An 18,472-nucleotide genomic window follows, 5' to 3' on the forward strand; every position below is an offset into this window, starting at 1 on the left:
GACGAAATAGCTTATAAGGCAAACAAGTTTAGAGCAATGGCACCTGTGTGCGGTCAATTTTTTTAATGACTTATGTAAAATTACAAACTTTTTTAACGGCACACATGTAAAAGCCTCCAAAAACAGACACCCGCTGATGCATTTAGTTCAGTGTGGTGTGGGGTCAGCTACAGTATTGCAGAACAGCGCCTCACAGCCTGTGAGGCTTCCGATTTCCTCGTGGATGAGAGTTAAGATAGCACATCCGCATATCACACACACATACCCAATTCAATTGTATATCTCATACCAGAAGCCTATGCAAATTAATCGCCGAGAAGGCGAGACTGATAGCATGAAGCAAGCGGCACCAATTTGGTCAAGGCATCTCTGGCCGGAGCGAAATTTAAACGGTGGCGCACCAAAGCCATCCTGTATAGAACCTTTCATTAAATTGGACAGCTTTATGTGCTTCCAATTGTATGGCGAGTATAAATGAAACTGTGAACACCATTGAACTTCTGTTAAGTACATTGGGTAAATGGAAAACTAAAAGCGATGAGTAATCCAACAGCAGCAACGCATAAGACCCCATGGGGAGTGCACCAGTTATCACCAATCAGCAGAGTTTCATTGAAGCAATGCTGTTCGCAAGTGCCATTGCTTCCTTGAGCTGAGAAGCGTCACTTCCCTGCAGTGAAGGAATCGCAGAATTGATTTAGGCATTTATAACTTGATGACTTGAACCCAAGACCATAGAATATTCTAGGAATGGATTGCTCACTCACCTGGCCCTGGGCAATGCCGTTCTTGCCGCCACCCCCTCTTCCCTTGAGCGGTGCAATTGAAGGTGTTAGCCAGTCCAACACCTTGAAGCCGCTAGGAGCATTGGGAGGCACACCAGCATAGATAACAGCTTTGTTTGATGCCTCATCAGTACTGAATAACATTATAGGCAAACCCTGGGCCAAGACATCCAAAAGTTCACCAGGATATCTAAAGACTTGAGATGGGATAAAATAGTTCTACTACAACATGCCATGTATACTATAGCAATTTACTGACTAACATTATTTTAACAATAAAGCGAAAATGAACAATGTAAGTACCTTGTCCATGACTTTGATAACCGCCTCCCGGACAGCCGTGGTATCAAGACCCACATCGACATGAGTAACACAAAACGGCTTATTTCCTGAAAGAGCAGCGTCTGCGGCATCCATTGCAGACTGCACAGCCTTTTGTTTATTTTGCTCACCCATTTTCTTCTTTGCCTTCCTAAGTTCATCCTGAGATGTGCAACAGTTATAATCATCATAAAAGTAAACTATTACTCCCTCCATTCCAAATTGTAGGTCATTTTGGCTAGATACATAGCTTTTGCTACGCACCTAAATATACACTATGTAAAGAAAAGAAAAAATGTCTTACAATTTGGAACAGAGAGTAAATTACTAGGTGGTAACTTTTTATTAAAAAGAGAACATAAATGTCGTAGGTGATTCTTCTTTCTTAAACATGAGCATATATAAGAAATCCAAAATAGAAACATTTACAGACCTCTAGCTTTGAAACCTTGCCTCTCAAATCAGCCTTTTTCGCAGCAGGGATAGCAGCTGCATCCAGCCCACTCTTGATGGAAGCAATTTTCTGATAAAGGGAGATTGATATTAGACGGTAATCTTAGAAATGATATATATCTCAGCAGAAAAGACAGAAGTCTTCAATTCCACAGGAGTAATGTACAGATGCAGTCCTTCAACCTGCCCAATGGTGTCAACTAGATCTATAATAAACACTTTAAATGCGAATGTGGGATTAATACTTTATTTTTTTTCTTGAAACCCGCAAGAGAGCTGTGTATCTTTGTATTAAGAAGAAAAAAGGGGCAAGAGCCCTTACAACACACACCCACACTCCTAAGCTCTTATAGCACTAACATTAATACTTTATAGTACTAACATTAATTGAAGGCCATGGAATCTACTTCCTCCATCCCAAAAAGAATGGTTGAAGTGCCAAAAGTTGGACCAAATATATATAGATAAAAATATTAATGTTTCTAACGCCAAATAAGTATACTATGAAAATATCTCATGACAAATCTGATGACACTTAATTGATACTTTTTTCTATATAGTTATCAGTCAAACTTAAGATACTTTAACTTGGTACTGTGCTACAATTGCATCTTTTCCTGGACAAAGGGAGTATTTGATTTATAAGGTTGGGCCAAGCCCAATTAAATCCAATAAAAATAGCTTGCTCATTTTCATTGGCATGAGGACTGCAACAAATTGTACATCCCATTACAACATACTGGCATGTTTGCTAGTGGTTATTAAAGAATAGAACATTACTAATGTAAGACATGCATCAGAACAGCTTTTATTAATGTTGTTTCTTATGCTCCCACGAAAAAGACTACGCCTTGGTTCATTATTATAGCACTCAACTGATCATGTTATGTCAACACTGCAACTCCAGGAGAGACAATCCCTAAAAAATGATAGAAGCTTGATACCTTTTCCAACAAAGCTCCCTCCAACTGAGATGCTTCATTGATATCAGAATCAATAGATGATGCCAACACCATAGCCTGGGTGGCACATCCAGCAGTCACGGCTGTTATCCTCCTAACACCTTTTGCAATACCCTCCTCAGATAAGAGTGCGAATGCTTTAGCATCTCTTGTGTTTGTGATATGTGTACCTGATATATACACAAAATTTTAGATATCATAATCATGAAACATAGAATTACATAGCAGAGAGCTGAAAACAAACCTCCACATAGTTCAGTCGATATGGATAACCACTCTTTGCTATCAGGATCTGCAAGCAGATCTTCCACTTTACGACCAACTGATACAACTCTTACTGGATCAGGGTAGATCTACAAAATCAATATGCCAACCCCTTTAATAACTAGCCAAACAAGAAATATCAACATTCCATGAGCAAGAAAACTTACTTCACCAAACACAGCACGAAGACCATTTATGCGCTTTGCATCCTCTAATTTTATTTCAAGTGCATATACACCCAGCTCATCCTTTATTTGCTGGTTCACTATGGACTCAATTTTTCTCAAATCTTCAGGCTGGACAGGTTTTCCTGTTATATGAATTAACAGCTGACTAAACGAGCTCATAAAATTCAGTCAGTGGAATACAAAGGAGCCACAATACCATGAGAGAAATCAAATCTCAGCTTCTCAGGTAGAACAATTGAACCCTTCTGGTCAACATGATCACCAAGTACTTCCTATAAATGCAATGGCAGAATCATCAGGAGAGAAGAGAGCAACTGTGTAAATTTTGGACAAGGTAGAAACATACCCTTAGAGCAAAGTTCAACATGTGAGTACACGTATGGTTTGGAGCAATCAGTGTGCGCCGGTTGTAATCAACCTACCAATGGGTTTTTGCCATATTGAAATACGATCAATTACATACGAACTAATTTAGTGCAAAAATGTAGCTAGTAAAAGGTATCACCTTGCATATCACACTATCACCAAGAGACAAAACCTTGGAACCTTTTGTAAATGAGCCAATATGTAGAACATAGCCAGCAAACACTTGGACGTTGTTCACATTAAAAGTTCCAAAAGACCCCTCAATGCTTCCAGTGTCAAATATCTTGAAGCCAAAAAATCCATGTTAATCCAAAAGATTTAGCAAATGTATGTCTCAGTGATGACATTTGAAAAAGCAGATAACTTTGAAGGTAAACTGCAGTATATTATTGCTGTGATATAATGACATCAAGCTATAGAAATTATTGAAAGGCAGATAGCCCACAACAGGATACTAAAGAACTCCACACAAGCACACACACAAATACAGTGGATTTGGTAGCTATAAAATGACTTATCATTTTCTGTTTTTCTCTCTCATATGTAGGCAGCCGTCAGCTACAATTGTGGCTGTGATAGCCTCCTAATTAATGCAGAATATTACCCAAATAATCAGCCTATTAATCCTATTACTCCATGTTGAAATTTAGCTAAAGTAAATGCTATGAACCTTGACACTAGCATGCACCTAGACACAGGATTGTTTCCAACAATTATATACTATGTTTCAAGTTTCAATATTAAAAGTAACGTTGAGAACCTTTAGAGCCATGCATCAATGTTCCCTCGCTACAATTCTAGTCTCAAGATCAGGAGGGACAGTCAAAGTTTGGCTAGGCGGCGACTACTCGGCGACTACGCGCGCCTAGTCGCTGGGCGAAGCCCGTCGCCGCGACTAGAGGCATAATCGCGCATCGCGGCGCTAGGCGGCGCGGAGGGCGGCCAAAGGGGCCTGGAGCTGGACTGTTGGAGGGCAGGGGCCGCCGGCGCTGGGCTCGAGCCAGCTGGAGCTGGAGCCTGGAGGGCAGGGGTGGCCAGCGCGGCGCTCTGCGGTGGTGTGGCCTGCACCCTGCGCCTGCGGGATGCCGGGGCCAGGATGGGATGGGCGCCTGGGCAGTGGCGCGGCGGGAGGGCTTGGTGCGCCGCGGAATGGCGTGCGGCGAGCGCTGTCCGGCTAGGTAGCGCCGACAGGCAGCTGGCATGCTCCTCGCCTCCTCCCGTGCGGCGGCGCGGGTGCGGCTGCGGGCGCGCGCTCATGGGAGGGACGGAGGGAGGCAGATAGGAGCAGAGGCGGAGGGTTAGGTTTGCTGTTGCCTGGGCCTTCATTATTGGGCTGAAATTACATGGGGTATGTGGTGTTGATGGCCCAACGACTAGGGCCTGGGCTGCAGATCCGCCCCTGTGCACTTGTATTACTGTCCTATCCATTTGTATTGTAATTACCAGCTGCTGATATGGTGTGCTCATGGATGGGAGGCTGCTGAAATCATCCAGATAAGTCACAACTTAGTGTTTTCTATTTTTTTTTTAACAGCTAGCTGTCTATTGACTAATTTACTAACTACTAGTTATATACATAATATATATATATATGTAAAATTTATGGCTATATTGCCAAAACGCCTAGGAGCGCCTAGGACCGAGTACTCCCGACTAGGCGCTAGGCAATGGGTTAGCGCCTAGATTCCACCTAGCGCCTAGCTGAACTTTGGGGACAGTACAAACTTTGTGTTTCAAATGGTGAAATGATACAGATAAAATAAAGTTAAAAACAGAAATGTTTTAACATGACAATTGTTTGGCAAATTGAAACAAGTCCTAGAACAGCACATTTGGATCGAATATACCAGAAGGCAGCACTAACTATCCAAGAACTGCCTGAAAATAATAATTAAAGAGAACTTGCCAGCCAGACGAGGCTGATATTTCTAAACACTGAACAAGGCTAACAGTTGATGGTGTGAATTTAAAAACACTTAATGCCAGATTTCATATCGCTATTGCATGGATATAGACATGGTGTACCTGGCCACCCTGTTCGGCATAGAAACTTGTACTTTCCAGCACAAGGCCAAAGTCCTCATCACCAGTAGCTGTAGTAACGTATTCTGAGCCAGTATAGATAGCCTTCACCACACTTTCATGTTCCTACAAAATCTTAATGGTAAGATCAAGAAAAGCATAGTAAACATTGGCATAACCCTAATAGTTGATTACAAATATCAAAAGTGTGGGAAGAACCAGAAGTTGAGTATAACTAACTAATAAGGGCCCGTCTGAATCCATTGGGATTCTGAGGATCCAGATAAAAAAAAAGGCAGATTATGGGTAGGATTCTGGGAATCCGACGCTGGGATTCTGGAAATCTCTGTACCTCTCCAAACCCAGATAACGTAGGATAGGACATGCGAAAAGTCACATTTGCCCTTACCCTTATCTTCCCCTGTCGGCTGCCGTCCTGTATCGTTATCACCTACGCAGCCGCTCTTGCCGCCTCCGCCCTGCCCCAGCCACAAGCGCTGCCACTAGTAAGCAACTCGGCTCCGCTGATTGGTGCTTCGGCGAGGTTGAGGAGCGTGAACTCGGCTCCGCTGATTGGTGCTTCGTCGAGGTTGAGGAGCGTGAACGAGCAGCCTCGAGCCTACTTTGGATGCGGCGCGGAGCGGTGTACGCAACAGCTACCAACGGCATGACGAGCACACATGTTGGATCCCCAGGCAGTCAGAGCCATGCTATCCAATTGGTCATCAGAGCAGCTGTATTCACGGCCATGTGTGGCGGCGCCGGCGCCGGCAAGCTGCATCACGGGAAAGCGAACGCCCCAGTGGGTGAGGGACTGGCACAGCGCCACCTACGTGGGTGAGATCACGCGATGGTGCAATTCAGATTTACTCGCTGGTACGCACACGCTTCCTCTGTCGTCCTTCCCCTCTACAGATCTGGGCCCACCACTTCACACTCTACAACATTGACGACGACATCCACATGTACTCTACGGGCTTCCTCACTCCAGGGAGAGCGGACAGGGAATGGGGACTTGGGCTGCTGGTGGTTATGGTCGATCAATGGAGAGCCCTGGTACGGGACGCACATTGTGGATCAGGACGCAGGAGCGATTGGATGGTGAAGGGGTTACTTGGAGGAGACAAGAAGCAAACCTGGCACGGATCAGAGGTGGTGCGGGCGTGCGGCAACCAACAGGCACAGGGATGGAGATGAGATGCAATTCACGTGGACCTAGGCACTTTGTACGTTCTTACATTTTCCTTTTCTTAACAACTCTGCTAATTGAACACAATGCTGAGGGGTATTTGGGAGAAACACTCTTTGAAATATCTAGAATCCATAACTAAAAATCGAGGTCTCGTACGGCTAGAGATTTTATTATCCAAAATCTGGATTCTAGAAATCTGGATTTTAGAATCCGGATTCTAGAATCCCCTAGGATTCAAATAGAACCTAAGTATAGATGTGTCAGATAAGAAAAGGTGTAACTAACCTTGGGCCACAGAAACTTTGGGCTATCATCCGTGCTGGCAAGCCCCAGTTTGTGCAAATGCGCTGTAGCATTCGCATCCATAGCAATAGAGTTTCCTCCAGACTGCAAAAAGAAACATATATAGTAAAAATTGAAGGGATGAAAAACAGTTACCATGAAATTCAAAGATAAACAAAGAACAAACATGGATAACAGATTTCAATACCAGTAACATATAGATATTGGAAAATGTTATCAGCAAATATAGAAACACAAACAGCAAGAATAATGGGATAACAAATGGCACCACAAGAGACTCTTAGGATTAACTTCTACACTTAGTAGAAACGTAAAAATAACCTTGTTACGAGCATTTCTAGCTTTTTGCCTCGCTTCTTCCATAGAAGCATTAAAACCCTCCTTATCAACAGTCAGCCCGTAGTCGATTGCCATGACCTACGCAAAGAAATAATAATAATACATGATAAACATAAAAAAGTTCTAGCAAATTAGCTGGTTAAAAGATAAATAACAAATGTAAAACTAACCTCAGTCAAATCAATTGGATAACCATAAGTGTCCCAAAGAACAAATGCATCCTGAAAGAATAAATGAACTATTTAAGTACATCAAATGTAAAGGCAACCCAAACTCAGGAACCATTTCATAGGGAGGAATGCCTAGCCACTAGCCAGGTCCACTCATGCAGCACAACAATTTTCAGTTGCCAAACAAGCATGTGCCTGGCCCAAATGGTGCAAGAAGCACCCCCCTGCCCAAGCTTGGCCCAACAGGTTTAATGGGTCCATAAATCAAATATGCTAATTATGTTGTAATCTGGATGAATGCATACCTAAATCTTTTTGTGATGTACTCTGGATTGATAGATTTTTACTGATGCTAATTATGCAATGTTGTTACATTGTAAAAACAACTAGTCACGGTTATAAATTCCACCATTATTAGCCAACACAAGAAACCTATGCTGACATAGCCAAATTCCAAAGAAGAAAAAAAAGAAGGTTCAAACTAGGGGGTAACCACACCAAACACCATCAATTGGGCCAAGGCAAAAATACAAAAGGCCTGCACCCCTCAACACATCCAACTCATACGACATGGCTATCACTCACACTACAGGCTACCTTGCCCCAAACAGCATGGGCGCAACACATCCAACTCATACGACATGGATATCACTCACACCACAGGCTGCCTTGCACCGAAACAGCATGGACATGCACCCACAAGCCATAGATTTGGGTTGGGATAGTTGGGTGTTCAGGCCAGGCTAATGAATTCATTCTGAAAATCACACCCTTAAATAGTTCAGGCAGGGCTGTCAGTGTGCAGTTAACAAATAAGACTGGATTATCATCCATGGAAAAAGATGTATGCATGACAGTTCTAGAAACATTTGCATCTGATTCAATGAGAAGAAAGGAACTCCTTCATCACCCCCCCGCCCCCAACACACAAAAGGACTTTCAAGCATTAATTAACAAAGTTAATTAAAAGGACTAGCGCAAGCTGCACTGAGACCCATGGGATCATACGGCACAAGCTGTGATACTTAAGGGCCTGTCTGTTTGAGGCTTTGAGCCTGCAATTGCTAGATTTTCACAGCCCTAGAACCAATCAAGCACCCACATTGCAATACTAAATTACAGTCCAGACACCACACTGTAACATCTAGCAATTCCACCATCTAGAAGCTGCTTTTCACAATCTACAGCTGAAAGAAACAGGCACTAAATATGATGCCACAATACCGATTTAGATGTCTTGGGTTATTCAGTGCAAACTGTTGCTACAGCAGACTAACAATGGGCAACCAGTACAGGTTGTAAAAACACAGAAGGAAGAACCCTGCAAATAGTATAACAGAATAGAGGTGCCCTACCCACCTACCTCAGAAAACAAAGCATTTTTATCTTCAAATGAAAATGAAAATAAAAACAAATAATGCATTGAAATTCAAAAACCAAAATCACTTACCTGGCCACTAAGTACAGTTCCACCATTATCCTTAACAGCATCTGCAGCTTTCTTAAATTTTTCATAACCCTGAAAAATACACGAACAGCACTAGTGGTAATAGAGGCAAACAATACCAGAAAATAAAACCTACAATAGAAGATTCATGCTTCTAGTGAAATAGAAGATTCATGCTTCTAGTAAAATAGAAGATTCATGATCTAATGAAATAATAAACGGATGTTATAGTCAGGAAAAAAAAATTAGGAAACTAATATTACCTTTGCTAGAGTGTTCTCAAAGCTTTCTTCTTCATCTCTAATAATATCTTTGATCTTCTTTTCATTGTCTTTTAACTCAGGAAATACATCACCCATCAATTGGACAAAAACATTTACAAGCCTGTTCAAGAACATTATAATTTCAATAGTAAATCACATCAGCACTCTAAGGGATATGCATATTAAAAAAATTAAAGCAGAGCTGTTGATTGGATGTTTTATTAGAGACAGATCCATTTTCCAGGTTTAGTAGCATTACAAAGTAATATATATACAATACATAGTGATATGGAGCATTAGCTATTTTATGTCCATACATGTATATCTAATATACTTAATACTGATGCTCAAATCCTAGAACTACTCCAAATACTGAACATATACTTATATGTTATTGCACCTTCATGACACATATCACAGCTCACAAATGCTACGGCACTGTATTTTTGAAAATATAACCCACTGCAGTCAGCAAGTGATTTATATGGGAAAATCTTTTTTTTCACAAAGAAAAGGAACCTATACATCTACCATCCATGAATTAATTATCATGTATCAACCTTCAACCTCATTTCACCTCAATTTGATATTGATGTCAAATATAGTAAACATTTACAGAATATATGCTGCCAGTACTCAGTACACCCAAGAAATAGCAACCACCGAATAAAAACTGGTGAATATATTTAGTAATTAATTGGTCCAAAATAAAAAAGGTAGCTTTCTTGATACTCAAGAATACAACATCCAGTAACAAATAGTGTTGTTTTCAATACGGAAGTGGAGGGCTAATCAACTTATCCATATAATCAAGTTACGGCAAATAAGATTGGCAAACAAAAGGCATTACTAAGTCTCCGAAAATATATTCCAACCAGTAGAACTATCCTGGGGCAAGAATAAAATAAATACAACACCAGTACCTAAATAAACAACACTGGCAAAAAATGCATACCCTGAACCAAGAGTAAAAGTATCACAAGGCAGAAACTTTTGTGCACAAACATCCAAATCTTACTTTCAATTGAGTGCCTTACTTCACAATAAAACATTAGTAACTTTACCAATTGTATAAAGAGCACAAAGCTTATCCTTGTCGTCATACCATATGGCAACATCCATTCCCTCTTAAACATATATTTGTAGCATTCCGTGTTCAAATAGAGTTATGCAAACATATTGTTCTAGATTAAAGGCCATGGCATATTACACAAATCAACGGCTTGTTTCTTACGAGCTAAAAAATCCTTGCTTTGCCTTCAACTTCTGATGACCAAAATGAACAGCTCGCCTAAGTATGCGCCTCAGAACCTACTCTCTTCCCTCATTACCTATAGATGGACTCATATTAAGAGGGGCAATACCATTCTGCAATAGATAACAAAGCCCTAGAAGCATAATTGAAATTGGAAAAGGAAAAGTGTTTAAGAATGAGTTCACACACCAGGTTGAGAACCCATCAGCAATAGCGAAAGAAAGGGTTCTTATGTGGTCAGCAACTACTCTGTAAGCCATATCAACTTTGCCAATATCATCAGAACCTACTTTACCAGAGTATGGCTGAATTCCATCACAGCCAACTGCATTTACATGTTCGTACAAAATTATCAATGCATATCCATAGAATACGATATCTAGATGCACACCTGTGCATAAACATAAATAAAAGTAACTTGAAGTATGATGCATGCAGATGGGAAACATACTTGGTGGATGGCATCAAATATTGGCATGAATACATCTGTATCATAATTGCTCATTTTATTCTGAAGGATAGAAGTTAAACGCTCAAAGCCCATCCCAGTGTCCACATGTTTTGCTGGCAAAAGTCTCAATGTGCCATCCTGCCTCCCTATTGAACTGAAATAAAACCACTACATCAGTACATAGAAAGAACTAACAAGGGAAGTATGAAATGTGGCACTGAGGATTGATAACTGCTTAAATAAGAGAGACAAAAGAATGACATATTGACCTGAATGAATACAAGGTTCCATATCTCGATGCAAGTTGGATCAATCATTGTTAACTAAGGAAGCAGCATCACGGTTGCCAATACGATCAAAATGAATTTCAGTACATGGCCCACAAGGACCAGTGTCACCCATCTCCCAAAAATTGTCCTGTTCAAGCAATGCATTTCAATTGTTGTTATGAATCAATCCAAATAGAAAATAAAAATAATATTAAGACTAGTAACAACAAAACCTTTTTGTCCCAAGCACGTTGGGCTAGGCTAGAGATGAAACCCAACAGTAGCACGAGGAAAGAGTATAAAAAGAGGTAGGCCTACAATGCAAACGCTGTGACCAATAAACACATGCACTATACCTTGCAGCCGAAAGGCAGAACCTTTTCTTTCGGTAGATATTTCAACCAAATGTTCTTCGATTCAGTATCAGCAGCAAGACCAGATTTCTCATCACCACCAAAGTATGTGGCCATAAATTCTATCAGTGGGCAATTTATATACCTGTGAATACATGACATAGCAATCAGTAGGTCATAAAAGGTGGGAGGTATTATTTTTCATAAACCAGTTGGTAATTTGTACCACCCTCTGTCCTAAATTATAGGTTGTTTTGGGTTTTTCTAGGTACATAGCTTTTGCTATGCACCTAGATATACCGTATGCCTGGATACGTAGTAAAAGTAGTGTCTCTAGAAAAGCCAAAACGACCTATAAATTGGAACAGAGGGAGTACATATACAAATCTCCCATCATTTAATTTCCAGTTTATTTGCTACCGAAGGCTATACTATTTCAATAGACCATAGTACTCACTCCTGTATTACCTATTTATAACGGACTATAATCATTCAAAGTGCAATTTGATCATCACAATCAGCTCAGAAACACCATCACTGAAACCATTACACAACAGACAAAAATAGAGCAGATTTCCTTTCAAATTTAAACAGATAGCCAGTCGATCAAATCAGACGGAAAATTTAGTATGCTTCTTTATGAATTTGTGGGAATTTCAGCTCTAAACAACAATTCTCTATCACAAAAGTTCCAAATCGGTACATGGATAACAAAAAAAAAAGTCCATCTTGTTATTATCTCTCATATTCATATAATCATATAAGAGTCCAGAAAATGCCTCTGACCATTGGAGTACCAGATCACCACACAAATAAAAACCCCACTTTAATCATCCTGTTGTCTACCAAATCATTGAAACCCTGAAATACGACTAAAACCATGTTTCGTGCACTGGCCCCAACTTCCTTACCATAAGCTGCTCCCCCTAAATCTATCTGCAGCCTCGAACAATCTCATGGAAATCCAACTCACTAGCCTCCCTCAAAGCAATCAACACCTCAATTAGAATGAATGGGCAGCAAAGGAGTACGTACCTGGGTGAGAAGCTCCAGGCCCATCCGATGGCCTCCCCTTGAAGTAGTCCCCGAAGGACCAGTTCCCGAGCATCTCGAAGAAGGTATGGTGGTAGTGTCCTTGCCCACGTCGTCGATGGTCGTTGTGCTTCCCGCCGGCGCGGATGCACTTTTGGGTGTTGCAGGCACGGCGCAGGCGGCCGAGCGGCGAGTCCGGCGCCGCCGTGCCGAGGAAGACCGGCTTGTACTGGTTCATCCCGCGTTGGCGAACAGCAGCGTGGGGTCGTCGACGGGGACTACGGGACTCGAGGGCCACCTCGTGTGTGCCTGGACTCGAAGAAAGTGATGACTGCTCGCGGACCCGCAGGGCCGACCACGCCGGCGCCATCGGAGGCGGGGCGGCGGCTGCGGCTGGGGAAGATGAGGATGAGGACGATGATGAGGAGGTCGGATGGCGGCGGCGGGCAAAACCCTAGCTTCGAGATAGAGAAGACGCGAGCAGGCGGCACGCGCGTGAAGGGACAGCACGGTCAGCATCCACCCATTGAGGCCCCGTGTGGCAAGGACAATAAATAATCACAAATTGAGGCTTCGGATCCCTGCTCCTCTCGGCGCTGAGCGGCGGCGGCGCTTTGCCTGCGCCCTGCGCGATGCGCGAGGCGGCGCGAGTGAGGAACGGGAGGGCTCGGGTCAGGACTCAGTCGAGGCGGAGGTGGGCACCAGGCGCGAGTGAGGCGGAGGAAGGGAGGGGCTCGGGTCAGGACAAAGGTGCGCACCACCTTGGCGCTGGCGGCTGGCGCGCAGCCGCCGAGGCCGTCTGGCGGGCACCAGGCGCGGTCGGGATTTGGGGGCGAGGGGCGAGCTCCAACGGACCGACTCTCGGCGAGGCGAACAGGGGACCTGTGGGGGCTGGACGCTGGTGGCTGCGGCAGTGCGGCCTGGGGCTGCGGCTGCGGCTGCGGCTGGGAACCCTAACAATGTTGAAAGTGCCAGCTGGGGAAGGCCGAATGGAGTCAAGGGGGCACCTAAGTGGGCTGGGCCCAGCCCACAGAGGCTTGAGCTCTGGGCTGCTGAGCCATTGGGATCAGGAACCTCAAATACGGTATTCTATAATGGGAACGTTCTTGCTAAAATATAGGATGCGCGAAAACGGTCGTTAAATAGTTCATCCGAATTTGTTCCCGTTTCTACTAAATTTTTCCCACGAAATTTTCTGTTTTCATTTTTTCCAAGTAAAAGAGTATTCGATCATTCGTACGGCCCAGGTGGTACGAGATTTTCCCATACACTTTTCATCCCTATGGGAAACCATATCCAGTGTTTGATTCATAGGACAAGGAAAATAGAGAAGGAAACGGAATAGGGAAATGCACTCAACATTTCCCAGTGATTCTATCCCACCGGTGAGGGTGGGTTACGAGCAGGATATCCATGACCAACAACGGCGGTCCTCGACAAAAAGAAGGTCGACCTTTGTGAATAGAACCTATGGTGCAGCGAGCCAATGAGGTTTGCCTAGGGGGCACCGTGAAGGAGCTCGATCTCGGCAACACAGAGAGCACGCGGCCAAAAGGAGCTCTATCTCAGCGACATGGAGAGCATGCGGCCCGAATCTGTGGCTTGATTTGTACGAGTAGGACAAAGGAAGACGACGGGGGTTGGACATCGGAGGAAGACAACGAGCTGTCGCTGGGGCTAACCTTGACTCACATGCGCCAGAGCTACCGACGAGCCGTCACTAGGGTTGACCTTGACTCGCAAGCGCCAGAGCTGCCACCTCGCATGCCCGGGAGATGTCGGAAGCCACGCTCGATTCGTGCGCGGTCAGGCCGCTTCGCCGCGTAGACACCTGAAACGTTGCTCGCACTCTCATGAAGGCACCGAGAGATGCCCGCTAGATGCCATTCGCCGCTCACCTCGCGAAACCTACGTGCGTGCCTACGACCTTGCGGCTTTGAATGGACACACATGGACTAAGACAAGACCCGATGAAAAGATAAGGCCCTCCACACTATATGCCTTGAGTGATGCCCAAAAGAGAGAGAGAGAGGATTGTAGCATCACTCCTCCCAATACAACTAGCACAGTGCCGGCAAAATGGGGAGCGGCACACCTACTTGCGTCGATGTCCGCTCGATGCCCGTTAGTAAAATATATTATTTTCTATGGCAAACCGTGCTCCCCAGGTGTGCATGTTGGGAAAAGAGCCAGAGAGGATAGAGCAAGACTACAAGAGGAAGGCGTCGTGAATCTGTTTTTTATTTCTTTTTTTTACTCTGTGGGTCCCACAAAACAATGGCATCGGTTCCAGTATATATAGAACACTGCAGCTATGTAGGATTGATGCCTTCTCTTGACGTGGTGGCCCAATTTTTGTAGCATCACTCCACATTCTGGAGGACCTAACCATCTGATTGGTTGGAAGGATTGACGAGGACGAGACGGGGTGAACCCATTCTTAACGGTGTTGGTTCGCAGGCAAAGAGGGATGGGTCCGTCCCTGAGATGATATTCGCTCAGATTTGGGTCGGCCCGGGTCCCTCAAAATCGAGGGACGGGGTCGTGTAACACCTCTGGTGTTTTGACCTAATACTAAAATTTGACATGTCATCATGTGCATTGCAAAGCATTCATATAGTATAAAGTTTTGAATGCATTCACTAAATAAGGTTTATTTCATAATGTTATTTCATGTGATGTGTTTCAAAAACCCTAAATACAGATCATGACCACAAGGGTCAAATTTCATGTGTTCATGTGAGGCCATGTGTCATTTGACTCAAATAACCCTAATGGGCCATGTTGCTGGTCAAAAATCAAAATTTGAGTAAAAGGAAGACAAATCAAATTTGAATTCACATTCAAATCATAAAGTCCTTTTTGCCCCTTTTAATAATTCAAAATCCATGAGGAATTTGGGGTTGAGGCAAAAAGCAAGTTGGAGATTACTTTATAAGGATCAACTTTGGTATTCAAAGTTTTTCAAGTTTACATACAAAATTTGGAGTAATTTTGAAATGATTCAAATCTTTAAATGTACCCCAAATGTGAAATTCAAAATGGAGGCAGAATTTGAAAATGTTTCTTAAATCAAAGTTGTAGTACTTGAAAAGTTGAGCAACTTTCATTTTTGGAGATTTTCAACTTCTTTAGAAAATTTCTGAGTAATTTGAAAAATAGACTCAGTGGCAGTTCTGTAATTAATGCAAAATTTAAAAACTACATCGCCGCTCACCGCCGGCGCCACGCAGTCTGCTTGCCGCCGACCTTCTCCGCCGCTTTCACGCGCTGACACGCCAATCACCATGGCGAACCCGCCCGTGCGTTGGCGACACCGGACGCCTTCTTCCGGGCTATAAATAGCCACCGTCGCCGCCGTCGCTTCCATTCCTTCCCTCTGCTCTGCTCCGCCACCACGTAGCTCCGCCGCTCGCCGTAGGCCTCGTCGAGCCGCGTCTGTCGTTCCCAGCTACGTCAACGCGACATTCTTGACATGATAGGCATCTGATGGATCTAAAAAGAATAACTATCGCTGATGAAGATCAACAACCAACTGTCACTTCCGAGGCTTGGCCTCGATCCATACTCGCGAGCTTAGCCCCGAGTTAACTGACAACTACTAATGGAACCAAACGACACCGACTCGCTGCATGATAGAATAGATAGGATATATGAATAATTATGATATATCTAGAGATATGAAACCCTAAGAAGCAAGCAATTAGATGCGAAATGGAAACGAGGGCTTGCTACCTGACGAACCGATGAATCGATGAGAAAAGGAACAAATCGGGGAACCACCGGTTGGCACTTCAAGGCTAGGGTTAGGGTTGCGGCGAGATTCGATGGCCGAGCAATACAATGAGGGCATGAGCTGGGCGGCGGCGCTAAGCTAGGGCATGGGAGGCAGCACTGGTGCAGTGGCGTGGCTAGCTGCTGGCGGATGGAGGAACTCCGGCACGGCGGCTGGGCAAGGCGCATGGGGCGAGCGACGACACGGCTGTAGGTAGGCAGCGTGGAGCAGAGGTGTGGGCAGTGGTGGCACGGCTATGGTGGCTTGACTGTGGGTAGCAGCACAGAGTAGAGTGCAGGCAGCGGCGGCTCGGGATGGCGAAGACGGCGCGGATGCGGCCTTAGGTCACGGCGGCTGGATTATATGGTGGCCCCTGATGAGACAGAAAAGGAAACGAAGAGAAAGTCTTGAAACCGCATGTTTTCTACTGACCGGATGCTCCGATGGCAGCGACCGACGCTGTCACCCAGCATCCAGTTGATTCTAGAGAGGTCCAAAACCCCTGGAATCACGATCGAACGCGTCCGGGGAACCCCGACCAAACATAGCCAGAGTCCGGTGCAAGTAGTCTCCTTCATCTTCGATCGATCGGACGCTGGATCACCATCTGACCGGACGCTGGGAAAGCACAGTTTTAGCATCTGGTCACTCCTTCTCAACAGAGTTCACCTCCTATGAACTGACCGAACGCTGGACATCAGAGTCTAGTGCAGCGTCCGGTCTCCTATTTTCTAGCAAATCTTCAAAGTCCTTCATGCTGCCTGTTCCCATGAAGTCCCAACTTTAGTAAGATCTAAATAAACACCAATTGGGACTGATGTGAGTGACCTCTCTCAAACCATCAAATTTTCAAAATATTTTGCCTTAGGCTATAATTCTTTTTAAGAAAATAGGCAATAAGAGGGCAATTGAAGATAAACGACAAAGCAACATTTATGCATATGCAATGCAATACTTGAAAGTAAATCTAGTTGCTTGTCAAGTTTGATCCAAGGTTAAGCTTCTTCACACGCTTTCGGCGGTTATCTTAACCATGTTAGACAAGCCCTATATGCATTACCATAAAGAGTAAACATGTTGTATATTATAATGCAATGCAAGGGACAACACAAGCTTATTTTTAGTGAAGTTACTAAAATCAAGAACATTGAGCTCATTCTGCAATCGACAAAAAGTCGCCTCATCTAGCGGTTTAGTGAAGATATCCGCCAATTGATCCTCAATCCTTACACCTTCTAATGAAATATTATTCTTTGCAACATGATCTCTAAGAAAGTGATGGCGGATATCATGTGCTTGGTGCGTGAGTGTTGAACCGGATTATTTGCAAGTTTTACCGCACTTTCATTGTCGCACAAAAGAGGTACTTTTTCTAGAACTACACCATAGTCTAGCAAAGTTTGTTTCATGTAAAGTATTTGTGCACAACAAGCACTCGCAGCAATGTATTCTGCTTTGGCGGTGGACAAAGCCACACTATTTTGTTTCTTGGAGGACCAAGACACAAGTGATCTACCAAGCAAATAGTACCCTCCAGATGTGCTTTTTCTATCCACTTTGCAACCGGCATAATCCAAATCGGAATAGCCAACTAATTCAAATATAGCTCCTTTGGGATACCAAAGGCCAATGCTTGGTGTGTGCTTAAGATACCTAAGGATTCTTTTAAACGGCAATTAAATGAGTTTCTTTAGGATTAGCTTGAAATCTAGCACACATGCACACACTAAACATGATGTCGGGCCTAGATGCGGTTAAAATAACAAGCTACCAATCATAGAGCGGTAGAGAGTTTGATCAACCGTGTTACCTCCCTCATCTAGGTCGAGATGTCCATTAGTTGGCATTGGTGTCTTGATTGGTTTACATTCATCCATCTTGAATCTCTTGAGAAAATCATTTGTATATTTCTCTTGAGAGATGAAAATCCCTTCTCTCATTTGCTTGACTTGAAAACCAAGAAAGAATGTAAGCTCTCCAATCATTGACATCTTCGAACTCCGTCGACATCAATTCACCAAACTATTTGCAAGAATCTTCATTTGATGATCCAAAGATGATATCATCAACATACACTTGACAAATGAAGATGTGCCCATCAAGCTTCTTGGTGAATAGTGTGGTGTCAACCTTCCCAAGGTGGATCAATTATTTGTTACATCATCTTCATCATCTTTAGGGCTTGATGTCTCTGCCAACTGGAATGTTCTTCATAGCCTCCCTCAATGGTCATCACCTCAATCATCAAGATTCTCATGTGCT

The 18,472-nt window shown here is 43.6% G+C and overlaps 1 protein-coding gene and 1 pseudogene across 1 annotated transcript; both read right to left on the minus strand.

Annotated features, from left to right (window-relative positions):
• Positions 1 to 412: 412 nt before the first annotated feature.
• On the minus strand, positions 413 to 10,406 carry LOC136505058 (alanine--tRNA ligase-like). The gene is made up of 17 exons (XM_066500148.1): positions 10,310 to 10,406; positions 9,076 to 9,196; positions 8,816 to 8,884; positions 7,366 to 7,416; positions 7,178 to 7,273; positions 6,839 to 6,940; positions 5,365 to 5,487; positions 3,479 to 3,622; positions 3,320 to 3,391; positions 3,170 to 3,245; positions 2,953 to 3,095; positions 2,766 to 2,874; positions 2,504 to 2,691; positions 1,540 to 1,629; positions 1,089 to 1,268; positions 768 to 941; positions 413 to 670 (listed from the first exon to the last, which is right to left on the minus strand). The coding sequence occupies exons 2-17, from the start codon at positions 9,169 to 9,171 to the stop codon at positions 599 to 601; spliced, it is 1,785 nt and encodes a 594-aa protein (XP_066356245.1). The 5' UTR covers positions 9,172 to 9,196; positions 10,310 to 10,406; the 3' UTR covers positions 413 to 598.
• On the minus strand, positions 10,387 to 12,673 carry LOC136503335 (alanine--tRNA ligase-like; annotated as a pseudogene).
• Positions 12,674 to 18,472: the final 5,799 nt, after the last annotated feature.

Source organism: Miscanthus floridulus, chromosome 14, assembly GCF_019320115.1.
Source record: "Miscanthus floridulus cultivar M001 chromosome 14, ASM1932011v1, whole genome shotgun sequence".
Lineage (NCBI taxonomy): Eukaryota > Viridiplantae > Streptophyta > Magnoliopsida > Poales > Poaceae > Miscanthus > Miscanthus floridulus.